General features: G+C 43.0%; 1 protein-coding gene across 1 annotated transcript; it reads right to left on the reverse strand.

Annotated features, from left to right (window-relative positions):
- Window positions 1-775: 775 nt before the first annotated feature.
- Window positions 776-1,309, reverse strand: LOC106804148. Its single transcript, XM_014804687.1, has one exon. It carries the CDS (start codon window positions 1,307-1,309, stop codon window positions 776-778), a length of 534 nt encoding a protein of 177 aa, XP_014660173.1.
- Window positions 1,310-13,012: the final 11,703 nt, after the last annotated feature.

The following is a 13,012-nucleotide window of genomic DNA, read 5'->3' on the forward strand; positions in this document are numbered from 1 at the left end:
TCATGTTTCCTCTCGTGAGCTAACTAGCATGTGGCGTGGCATGGTACTAATGGGTATGTTATGCTTAGCTACATACTATGCAGTAATGAAAGAATGGGTTGCTCCAGAATCGAATAATACTGAGGTAGGTGCTGCGTTGACAAGAAACATACCAAGCACAACTTCTGGAGCCTCCTGAGCGGTATCAACATCCACATGGTTCAGCTTGCCACGCACATAGTTCTGCTATCCCTGAGAGCGCTGCGGGGTTTGATTCACATTCCTTGATTGCTGCGGCTGCTGATTCTGCCGAGGAGTGCTGTTGTTCTGCACGGGAGTAGATGGCACATTCCTCTTAGGACAAGTGTTGGCATAGTGGCCAACTTCGCCACACTTGAAGCAAGTGTTGCCCACTAGAGCATTGGGCCTTCACTGGAATGCCTGCAGGAGTCATCTGGCGATTCTGCAAAAAGACGGGGTGTGGAGTTTGGATCCCTGGGCGCTGGAACCGGGGGTTGGGGCGCTGGAACTGCTGAGTGGGGCGCTGGAATGACTACTACCCAAAATTCCCACTTGGGCCCCGTAGGCGGAGTGGTGTCCCTTGCTGTGGAGCAAAGCGAGGGCGAGTATTGCTTCCTGACAGTGACTGGGAGTTGAACTTTCTCTTCATTTCCCCAAGCTCATTCCTCTTATGCTCCAAGCCAATTGCTTTGTCCAGCAACTTCTGAAAGCTAGGGAAGGTATGCGACATTAGCTGGTACTGGAGTGGTCCAATCAAACCATCCAAGAACAACTCCTAGTTCTGCTCATCATCTGCGATATCTTCAGGAGCATAGTGGGACAACTGGACAAATTTATCCCTGTACTCAGTCAGTGACATATTCCCCTGCTTGAGATCAAGGAACTCCTTCTTCTTGAGCTTCATTAGTCCAGAAGGAATGTGGTGACTCCTGAAGTTAGTCCTGAATTCCTCCCAGGTGATGCCATTGGCGTTGGCATGGGTGGTGGTGTAGGCATCCCACCAATCTGCAGCTGGTCCCTCCAAGTGTCCTGAAGCATATAGAACCTTCTCTCTGTTAGAGCATTGGGTAATGTTCAGCATCTTCTCCACAGTCTTTAACCAATAATCAGCATCAAGCGGGTCTGGAGAGTGTGAGAACGTCAGGGGCTTGTGGCTCATAAACTCCCTGTGCTTGTCCCTTGGTAGTGGCTGCTGCTGGTTGTTGTTGTTATTGTTGTTATTGTTATTGTTCATCTGAGCTTGCATGGCTGCCATGGTGTTAGCCAAGTTGGTGAGGAGCTGAGTCTTGGCTGCAAAGAATTGCTCCATTCCTGCAGGTGCTTGTTGATTCGGCTGCGGAGCGGGGTTGGGGTTGCTGTTGTTGTTCCTGTGATGAGGCACTGTGGGCTGGTCAACTCATAATCTGGACCTGGTGTTTACCATCTAAGCGTTAGAGACAATAGATTTAGATAGGTGTGTGAAGAGATAACTGCGAAAGATAAAGCAACAAGATATACAAGTAAGACAGATTATGTTAGCTCCATTAAATTAGATGTGTCTGTCAATAGGAGTGTCCAAAATTAGTGAAAAATTATCAGGTCGTAATTAACTAAATTTATAAACCAACCCAACTGGAATAACCTCAATCGGATGTCTAGATCTCGGGATATAAAATTAACAAGCTGACAGTATCGGGCGACAGTTTCAGATTCTGATTGCTCTACTAATTCGCACATATCTCCCAGACAGATTATCCAAAAATTCTGAAGAATTTACAGAAACTACTCGACGCAATTTTGAAACTAACCCCACTGATTTCATATCATTTGGGCTTCTGTAGCTCGAGATATAATAGCAACAATACTGACATGTTGCTTAATGACGAGAACAGAATTGAACATCTCATAGCTTGCATGACAGATAGATTTAGATAAATGGGAGATTAAGATTAAGAAAGGCTAGAAACGGATTTAGAACAGAACCCAACCAGGCACTTATTACTAAAACCGATGTCGTTGTGGCAATTACTCCACAACACACCGCAATCATTAAAAAATCCAACTCAATCATTTAACACAAAACCAAGCATCAAAACACACTTTAAGCTAGCACACTCTAACGATGAAGAAGCTAACGATTACAAGAATTTAAACTTAACACTCCTAAGTCCTAAAGATCTTCTTCAGCGGCGCCGGGTGAGTCGTAGCGGGGGTGCTTGGGTGAGGGCGATGAAACTGGATACTCCACATCTTCTAGTGGTGGAGGTGCCCCTACTGCAGAAGCCACTAGTATATCCCTCTCCCACCTAACTTCATGCAGCTCCTGTTGAGTAGCATAGAAGGCATTGTTGGTCTCATTTAAGGTGGTGAGAGTTGCAGATAGATACTTTTGGAAGTAGTCTATTGCCATGTCAAGTCCATCATGCGAAGCTATGAAAGTCCTTGCTTCACCACTGGCCCTAGACGGAATGTACCGGTGATAAGTATGCTGTAGCCGTGAATGTTCCTCGTGAGAAAGAACCTCAATTGCTCTCCTAGCTACCTCGGCTATGCCGGCCTCGATGGTCATCCTCATTGCCACATCATGGTGAACAGACACCACCTCCCATCCTCTTTCATGCTCCTCACAGAGGGTAACCTTCACCTCCCAGAACGTAGGGTAGCGTGGGTGTGTGTACCATGCACACTTGTAGATAGGCCTCAGGACATATCCCAAATGGTGCCAAGTCCATCTCAGCATGTCAGCCATGGGTACTCCTTGTCCATGGTCCTCCTTTACCCACTTGGTCCACTTCTCGGGCTCAGGAGCTTGTGCAGCTGCTTCTGGTTCAGGTTCTAGATCAGACGGCTCGGACGGATCTGACTCTGGATCGGAATCTGGGTTAGCATCTGATACATCGATGACGTCGGGTACTCCACGGGTACGGCGTCCTCGTCAGTCACATCCCCCGAGTGCTGAAAGTAGTAGACCTCCTCTTCTCTAGGCTCCATGGGGTGATACTGCGCAATGCCGTGGCGCGGGGGATGGGTGCTCTTGCGGGCTATCATCCTGGTGCGAGCCATCTAACAGAAAGAAGATGGAATTAATTTAGAATAAATTTTGAATGAACAAGGATAAAAGCAAAATAAAGGATTAAGACAGAACCATAGCAATAAGGATGAGGTAAATCAAGGTTAAGATTATTTAAGCAGATTTAAATTAAGGAGTAAGTGGGAATGGCTACTAGATAATCACAATCCTTAATTGCGACCATTTTCTAACTAGGCTAACGTCCTACAGTCAACACGGCTCTGGTACCACTTTTGTCACATCTGATTTCAAGGACTAAATCGAGTACATCGAATACATGTGCGCCAGGATCAAGTTACACACATGTATGACATAAGTGAATAACAAAGACAGTGTCATAACGAATAAAGAGAGTAATTAACCATTATTACATGACCGAAAGTCTCAATAAAACACAAGCCTAATTTATTACGCAGCGGACTCCGAAGGCGACGACGACACCATAGGCAGTTGACTGAAGAACCGTACGCCTAGAACTCCGCAAAGTCATCAATGTACTCCACCAGATTATCTTGGTCTGAACAGTAGTTTTGCAAGGGTGAGTATACTTATGGTTGGTACTCAACAAGTCGTGGGAAATAGTGTAGTGTAAGACCAATCAAGGTATGGCTAAGGCTAAATCAGCATCAAATTTTAAGTAAGTTGATCAAATTTTATTAGCAATTAACTATGTGTAAGTTTATACCACCCAAAATTAAACAAGAGCATAAATAAAGTAAACAACATATGCAGGAATGAAGTAACAACAATTTAAGTCCACCTTTCGATAGTATTATCATGTGAGGGTATAGGACGCTCTTAACCGTGAGCACAGCTGATCGATCGGTTTTACACTCTGTAGAGGTCGCACATCTTTACCCACAAGTCGCATAAAAGTTCAAAAGAACTTTGGACCCAACCATGCTGTGTTTGCAAGGCACCATACCACACTTCCCAGGTGTGATTGCATAGGGACGCTACGAGGTCTTTACAAAGATTCGCTAGTAAGTGGTAACCTGCTAAGGTTTCAGGCCGAAGCAGAGCATAACAGTCCCCTAGTGAGTACAGTGTCTTAGCAAAGTCCACTTCTCAAGAGAGCGAGTGCTATACCCCATCAATGCCTCCCTCTTGCTCTTTCGGTAAGGTTACCCCAGACTAGAGTTTTTAATTATTTAGCCAAGACCAAAGCCATTTAGTTTTGTGGTAGCACTATTTTCCTAGGTGGTCGCTCCATGTTCTGATTAAACATTTATGATCTTGTATTAATAAAAGGTATAATAGAAGTAAAGTAAGATTAATCATTGAGTTCAGTTAAACCACCATATCCCAAGTAAGCACTAAGAATGAGCTACCCAACATAAAAGTAAACCCGGTTGGTCAAGGCAAAGGTAAATAAAATCTAGGGGAACCTTAATTGGGACCCATCAAGAGTACAACTATTATGTGCATAGAAATGTTGTAGTGAACATGAAAGTAAAGGTGAGTAGGAGTTAAAGAAGTGATCAAGGACATGACTTGCCTTATTGGCCTTGCTCTTGCTGTTCGTACTCCTCGAAAGCTTGATCTTCAAATCCCTCGAACTGCTGAACGTCTACAAGTAAACAAAGGCATAATAAGAAGAACAGTACACCAACCATAATGAATAGAGAAAACAAGCTTGAAAAACTAATCTACGCTTTAAAATGAACACGTGGATATAAAGAACCCGAAAAACAGAGTTAAGATGCAAAAGATATGATTAAAATAAGTTTGAAGGGCTTTTCTACGAGAAAAGCAAAACTTCCAGGGCTAAACTGCGAAAAATTGAGGAATTATACATAATTACACGTATAAACTGAAGGTTTAACACACAAAAATGCAACTCAGGATGGCGGGTCAATTTTATAAAACGCAGGGTTTAAAACAAAAGAAAACAGGATCTGTTTGTAAATACTTCTGAACTAGATTGGACTGCGGGTTGATTTGTGGAAAACGCGAGGGCTTAAATGCAAAATAGTTAGCGACGCGGCTCGGAAAAAAGGGACGGTTCAGTGAGGCTCGATCTGAGCTGTCAAATCGGCGGCGGGCGGCAAGATTTTGCGCGGCTCGGCTTGGCTTGAGCTCTGCGGAAGGCTCGGCTTGGCCCGCGGCTTGGAGCGGGAGGCAACGGAATCCGAGTGTCGGATCAGGGTCCAACAGCGAGCGCTCGGGTTGTTGACGTAAGAAACGGTGAGCGACGGCGGGGAGGCGAGGTGTGGCGGCGCATTGCCGGAGAGCACAAAAACGTGCTCCAAGCCGCGTTTCGACGCGCGGTTTGCACCAGAAGATCGAGAAGCTTGTGGTGAACTCGTTTGGCGCATTGGGAAGGGTCGCGGCGTGGCGAAGCTCACCTTGCTACGGGATCTTGCAGCGACGGCGAAGCTTCAGGTGGTGGCGCGCAGGGAGCAAGGGGCTAGGGTTTGGTGGCGTGGCAAAAGCGTAGGCCGACGCGGCTTATATAGGGGCGGGGTGCAACAGCTTGGCCCGGTTGACGCGGTGGAGCGAGCCTGAGCTCGACCTTGATGCGAAGTAGTGGCGCGCAGAGAAAGGAAGGATGCGGCGCAGAAAAGGAAGGTGCAGAGGAGGAAGAAAGGAAGGGAAAGAGGAGTAGCTAACCGGCAGGGCCCACGCGGTAGTGAGAGAATGGAGGGAGGCCGCGAGCTGGGCCGGAGCGGGGTTTGCTTGGCCAAAGAGAGGGAGCTGGGCCGGGGGAGCGAGCTGCTGTGCGGCTGGGCTTAGGGAAAGAAGAAAAGAAGATGGAGCCCAAAAGAGAAAAGATAGAAAGGAAAAGGGATAGTTTGAAATCAAATTTTGAAATTTAAACTTCAATTCAAATCCAAGCACACAAAAGATATGCAGCAGCATGAATGCACAAAGAACTCCTATGATGGATTAATTTAATTTAAGAAATAAAATTAAATGCCTAGAAATTTAAATGGCATCCTAATTGAGCAATTTTTAGTAAATTTGAATTCTTTTAAATTTTGGGTGTCAGACCACTTCAAAGTTTGTTGAGCGGTTGAGCCATGGTTCCAAACTTGTATGCAGTGAAAAAGAATCTAGCACCTGAAGATCTAGAGGATGAAACTTAGCAACGTAGGCTGCATGTCTCTCACAGTAATTACTACGGTAAGTTGCAAGATTGTCCCATGGTTCACAGAGTAAACAAAGAGCCATATGTTACAGGATGTTGTTCAGCATACGCCATTTCCCGATGCCTTCAATTCCCACATCTCACTTTTTTTTTTTGTTATCTCGAGTTTCCTCTCATAATCTCTTTGTATCTTAGATGCCAATATATTTTCACTAAAAGGAGAGGGACCATCAAGATGGTTCGGCTTGTTCAGAGATATGGAAGCGCGTCGCACCATACTTATATCAGTATGCGCTAGCAGGCAATTAATTTGTGCCTAGCTACTTCATCGTGTACAAATTTTTAACATGCATGTTTGTTGGTTTAAATATTCTACCAGACCAGTGTTGCCACAATATTTTGTCAAATTTGACCAATAAGGTTAGGAAATCAAAGTTAGTGTTAAAGCCTCACTATCAGAAATCCTTTATTATTTTTGAGACAATGGCACCTAGGACCAACTGTGTAGAAAGAAATATTGAGACGATACTCACAAGCAAACAAAGGGTACATACGTAACTTGTCGAAGTTATCTGCCAATGCGTAGTAAAAACAAAATAAGTTAATGCTGTTTGGAACAAATTCTTCCAATCAAACTATTATGTACTCACAGTGTCCCAAATTACTATTCGTTGTCCCAAATTACTATTCGTTTTGGATTTTCTAGGTACATGATTTTTGCTACGTATGAAAAACAAAATAAGTTAATGCTGTTTGGAACAAATTCTTCCAATCAAACTATTATGTACTCACTCTGTCCCAAATTACTATTCGTTTTGGATTTTCTAGGTACATGATTTTTGCTACGTACGTAGACATAGCATATATCTAGGTGCATAGCAAAAGCTATGAATCTAAAAAACCAAAACAAATAATAATTTGGAACGGAGGGAGTACACCATTATAAGCTGAGTAGCTACTACGTTACCACATAAGTAAGGGTGCGTTTGGTTCGGAGACGAGGTGGGATGGGACGATTCCGTCCCAGTTTTGTAGGATGGGATGGTCAAATCTAGTGTTTGGTTGAAGTGGGATGGAACGGTCCCGTCCAGTGTTTGGTTGAAGGGGTTAAGATGGGTGGTATGGATGATATTTTAACACCATTAACTACAATACTTTGTGGGTCCCGTATGCCATTTAAAGTCCCACATGTCATCCTATATCCATTCTATTTGTTTTTTCCCTTTTTCTTTTCCCCTTATCTTCTCCGGAGGAGCTCCCGGAGCCGCTCATGGGGTTGGACGCCGGAGAAGCTTGCGCCACCACATGCTCGAGCAGCTTGCGGGGCTACCCATGCTCCTCACAAGGCCGCCCGCCGGAGCAGCTCCCGCGGTCGCTCGCCGGAGCAGCGCGCCAGCCAGGAGCTCCGCCGCCAGGGCCCTTTGCCCGCCAAGACCTCCACCCGCCAGGGCCTTCCGCTCGCCAAGACCTCCGCCGGCTCGGAGCTCTGCCGCTAGGGCCCTCCGCCTATCGAGACCTCCGCCCGCCAGGAGGTGGCCTCTGCCGCCGGCAGCCCTCCGCCTGCCAGGAGTTGGCCGCTGGCAGCCCTCTGCCTGCCAGGAGCTAGCCTCTGCTGCCGGTAGCTGGCGTCCGCCGCCAGGAGCCCTCCGCCGCCAGGAGCTGGCCTCCGCCTGTGCCGACGAGTAGAAGGAAGAAGATGCGCGGACGGCGGGCAGACGACGCGTGATAGAGGCAAAGTGGGATGCCCCCGTCCGCTCATTTAGATGGGATGGGGGCATCCCACATCTGGAGGGTATATTCCCTCGTAGGGATGTCCCTATCCCACATGTCTCTGTACCAAACGCGGGATGAAGTGGGATCGTCCCATCCCGTCCCACTTCATCCCTGGAACCAAACACACCCTAACATATTGGAAAGTAACGCTCTATGCGCGACCCAAGTAAATCGACAAAACGGACCCAACATGTCACTCTGCCATTTTGGTGAAAACTCAAACACCCGTGCAGTGTGCTCTGCACTTGGGTGAGTTGTGCCTATGCTGTTTCTACCATGGAGCTGAGCACCTGAAGCTAGTTTTTTCAACTTAATAAGTGCTGTAAATTAAGCCTAACACGTTTCACTTATCTCAACTATTCTTCTGGTCCATCCTTGTAGGCATTCTACACTCTGATGATTCTTATTAATCGGTTCTACCTTTCCTTTTCACTGATTCTTTGTCATCTTTCATAGCTGCTTATACATATGTTGAAAATGTGCCTCTGGTTATGACTAGAGACAACATCAAAAGGTGTCAAATTAGGCCTCAACAAGATGATTCTAAGTTTGTCACTGATTCGGCCGTGCTCCGTCCTTGCTCTATGCCGTTGACGCCACGAGAGGGACAACTTTTCCATTAGACTTACCGAGCGCCAAGGTGGTACACACGAACAGTCTTCCGGTTCCTCTCCAGCACCAGGATGACATGCCTTGCTTATTCCATCTGCACAAGTTTGCCACCCATGCGGGAGACTTCCTGGTGCTAACATGTGTCTTTTTCCCAATGTCTCCAATTCCCATGTCACCCAGTTTCTCGTTTTTTGTCTCTTCGATATCATCGTCTCGTTTGTGTATGTGGATACTAGCTATTATGCTCACTGATAGGGGCGGTGATATCATAGTGTGGGTAATTGTGAAAAGGTATCTTTTGCTTCTTCCGGAGAAGATGGAGCAGTGTATAAACGTTGTATTTATGTTGGTTATGGGCTTATGGTTGGTAGGCAATTAAATTAATCATGCCTGTTTTGTTATATTGATTTAAAATCGTACCTTGGCTTGAATGTACCGCTAGTTAAACGTTCGTGTCCGTGAAATTGCTTGACTTTGTGCCCCCAATATGTTCTCCCAGATGCCATTCTTAGTCAGGGGTTTCATGGGAAAGCTTCCAAGAATTTCATATGTTGTTGCTTCCAATACGTTGTTGCTTCCAAGACTGACTCATCGTCTTAACTGATTTTTTTTGACAAATGAAACCGTACCACCACTGCAGAATTGAATCATAATTTTATAGGCAAATGATAAATTTTAATTGTGATGCACCGAAATGGACAGAAGAAATTGAATGAAACTTTGTCGTTTCACACTTTCACTGATCGATCGTAAGTCAATTCCACAAATTGGTCATACACTCGTATCATACGTGAAATTTGTACTTCGTCAAGGATTCATCATTGCACCCTCCCTGCCCTCTGTGTTCAATCCACCATAGGGACAACTTCGCGATTGACTCAACGAGCATGGCAACCTGCTTCTCTCCCCATCCTCCACATGCCTGATGCCAGAATCTATCACATGACCGATGCAGGACATCCGGACGAGCAATCCGTTCTCGTGTTCCACTCCAGCACCAGGATGACATGCCTGTCGTCCCTATCTTGCATGTTCCTTCTCAACAAGTTGGCTGCCGATACGGGAAATCTCCGAGACTGCCCGCTGCTAATATATTTCTCATTCCCCATGTCTCCAATTCCTGTGACACATTTTTAGTTTTTGGCTCATCAATCGTCGACTCTTTTGTATAGGTGCTGCCGTTTGGTGAGTGATTGAGAAAAGGCATGCCGTTGCTTCTTCAGGGTAAGATTGGATGAGTATATATGAAGTGCATGGCATCATATTTATATTGGCTTTGCGCTCATGGTTTGTGTGACAATTAAGTCGTGCCAATTTTGTTATATATATATATATATTTTTTTTTTTGAACTCATGCCTTGCTTTTACTTGAATGTTAGTCGTCCAGATTTTTTGTTATCTATATATATATTTTTATTGTTAATTGTTAGTGCCAGAAACAAGCATATAGCAGACAGGGACAAGGTCAATATGATAGGTCCTTTCCTGACGCCTTTCATTCTCATAATAAAGAGACCTATGTGCCTTACTCTTTCCTTATTTTTCTCTCTCATATCTTCGTTTCTCTTACTAGTTGTGGCTCCATCCGAAACTGAATAGTAGAATGGAGAAGTACAAATACGATGTTCATGGTACTTCAAATTGTACTCCAAGAACTTTTCAAAAAAATAGCAAAATTAAAGCTCTACTATCTTATCTTACTATTACTAATTGGAGGCTCCTTTTGAAGCTTCCAGGTGAAGCCACCTAGGATTTCAAGGTGGACACTCTAGAAAAAGAGAAAAATCCTAGAAATTCTCTAAAAAAAAGCAAAACATCCGATCATCAATCGATAGATTCAAATCAATGACTTCATAGTCATTGGATCTATTATGTTTTCTAAAAAATTACCCACCTATGCCCTTATGAAAATAGCCTAAAGTAACCCCTTAAATCTATATATAAATTACCCAAATCTGCCATTATATAAAATAAGCTAAAGTAACCCCTAATCTCCATCCAAATTATCCACTTATGTCATTATAAATAATATTTAAAATAACCCCCTAATTTGCAACCGAATTGCCCACCACTGTTACTTAGTAACCTGTTAAATTTGCATCTATATTACCCACACATGCCATTATTAAAAATAACATGATAACCCTACATTTGAATCAAATAACCTTAATTAAAAATATACAACAATATATGATTCTAAATAAATCGTCTATATCTTGCACTATTAGTATATGATATAATAATTAAGGTTTATACGCATGATGTGTGTCACCATTTATAAAGATATAGAGGAAGTGATGAGAATATAGATTTCTATGTTAAAATTGTATCACAAACTTAGGGTTCATTAAATAAATTCAAGCGCATACCTGTGATGCAAAGTGAAAAGTTAAAGATTATAAATGTGGATGAAAATATTATAGAGTAATTACTAACTAAAATTTATCACAATTGGATGAAGATAATAAGTATATATCTATATAAGTATTTTGTTCGAATATTTAATAAATGAGAGGTAGCTGATGTTAATAGTTTTTAGCAATGTAGTTCTATTTTTTTCCATTGCAGACTCTGCATTAGTTCCCACGAGACAAACTAGAAAAAGAGATAAATTCTCATAAAAATCAAAAACATCAAACACCAATCTTGTATACTCTAATAATCATAGCCATTGATCTATTATATTTTCTAAAAAGTTACCCACCACTATCATTGTGAAAATATTCAAAAATGAGCTCTAAACCTACATCTAAATTAACGAGCTCAGCTATTATAAAAAATTATCTAAAGTAACCCCATAATCTTCATCCAATTTACTAATACATATCATTATAAAGCATAACTTAAAATGTCATTCTAAAATTTTATCTATATTACCCACGTATGTTGTTATTAAAAATAGCCTAAATTAAACACCTAAATCTTAATCTAATTATCTTCATAAGCATCATAGAGAAATGTCAAAAAGTAAACTAATATATAATTCTAAATTATCTATTTATGTCATTGTTAATATAAAAACACTAAATTAAAATATATACACATGATGAGTGTCACCATTTAGACCATTTATACATATATGTGAGGAATCGATGAAAAATATTGATTTGTATGCTAAACATAATATATAGAGGATTGGAGGTGCGATACAAAATGGAAAAAGTATGAATATGGATGAAAAAGTGCATAGAGTAATTATTAATTAAAAATCAATCACAACTGGATAAAAATAGGTTATATAGTATTATGTTGATGTATTGGAAAAATAAGAGAGTAGTAGGTAATCAATTTTGATTATTAGCTTAGAGTTTAATTTCTAAATAATTTTCAAATACAATAGCTTCTAAAAACATTAGCTCATGTGGGAGCACGGGTTGATGGACTAGTTATGTCATAACGATAGGCGAAAACGTTTTGCGTGTTTTACTTCTTTATCCATGAATAAACTAGTTAGTTATCGTCTGCCCTCCTGGCTCCTGCATCTAAGAATTTGGAAAAAGTTAAATTATGCTTAAAACACCTATAATAGTAAAGCAGATCACAAACCATGCAAGTAGATAATACTTACATAATTTTTTGAATAAGATCAATGGTTAAATTAAGTTGCTAGAAAAAATCAGTGCTGATAAATATTTCGATACAGAGGGAGTAAAAAAAACCATGGAACAGCTTCAGGAATACGACATACGTGCACTGGTAGAGAAGTGAGCTTTAATCCCGGTTGGTAGGGTGCTTTTATCCCGAAAATGCATCCGGGATAAACCAACCGAGACAAAAGGGGGGGTCTTTTATCCCGGGTCACTCAACCGGGACAAAAGACCCCCTTTTATCCCGGTTGGAAACACCAACCGGGATAAAAGGATCGAGAGCGCCGACGCTGCAAAAAAAAAAATTCCCGAGCTCCCAGGAGGCCCCCCCACACGCGCACGTCACAAGTCACAAGTCACGCGAAATATGCGCGTGCGCGGTTCGTGGGATTCGAACCCACAACCTCCAGCCTCGCGCGTAGCTTCCTTGCCATCCCACCTACACACCACATCTGACTATGTAGGGGATACTATCCTTTTGTATTAACTCGTGGGGACCCTTTTATCCCGGTTGGAAACACCAATCGGGATAAAAGACCCCCTTTTATCCCGGTTGGTGTTTCCAACCGGGATAAAAGGGTTCGAGGATTTAATCCCCTTCCAGCCACCTTCCAGTCACCTCGTTGGGGGACCCTTTTATCCCGGTTTGAAAAAGCTTCGCGCGAGGATGGAGGTTGAGAGTTCATATTGGGCTAACAGCGCAGGCGCAGATGATGCATAAATAACTGCACGCGCCACCCCCTATTGTGAATCTGCCGCCAGCAAAGGGTAGGGCCGGGGCGTCCTCGTCTCGCTCATCAGCTTCTGAACATCAGCTGGATGATGCTGCTCCACCTGGTGGTGACTCTCAGGAGGAGAATGTCGATGGTAATGATACATCACATGAAGATGATGACTTGA

Source organism: Setaria italica, chromosome II, assembly GCF_000263155.2.
Source record: "Setaria italica strain Yugu1 chromosome II, Setaria_italica_v2.0, whole genome shotgun sequence".
Taxonomy (NCBI): Eukaryota; Viridiplantae; Streptophyta; class Magnoliopsida; order Poales; family Poaceae; genus Setaria; species Setaria italica.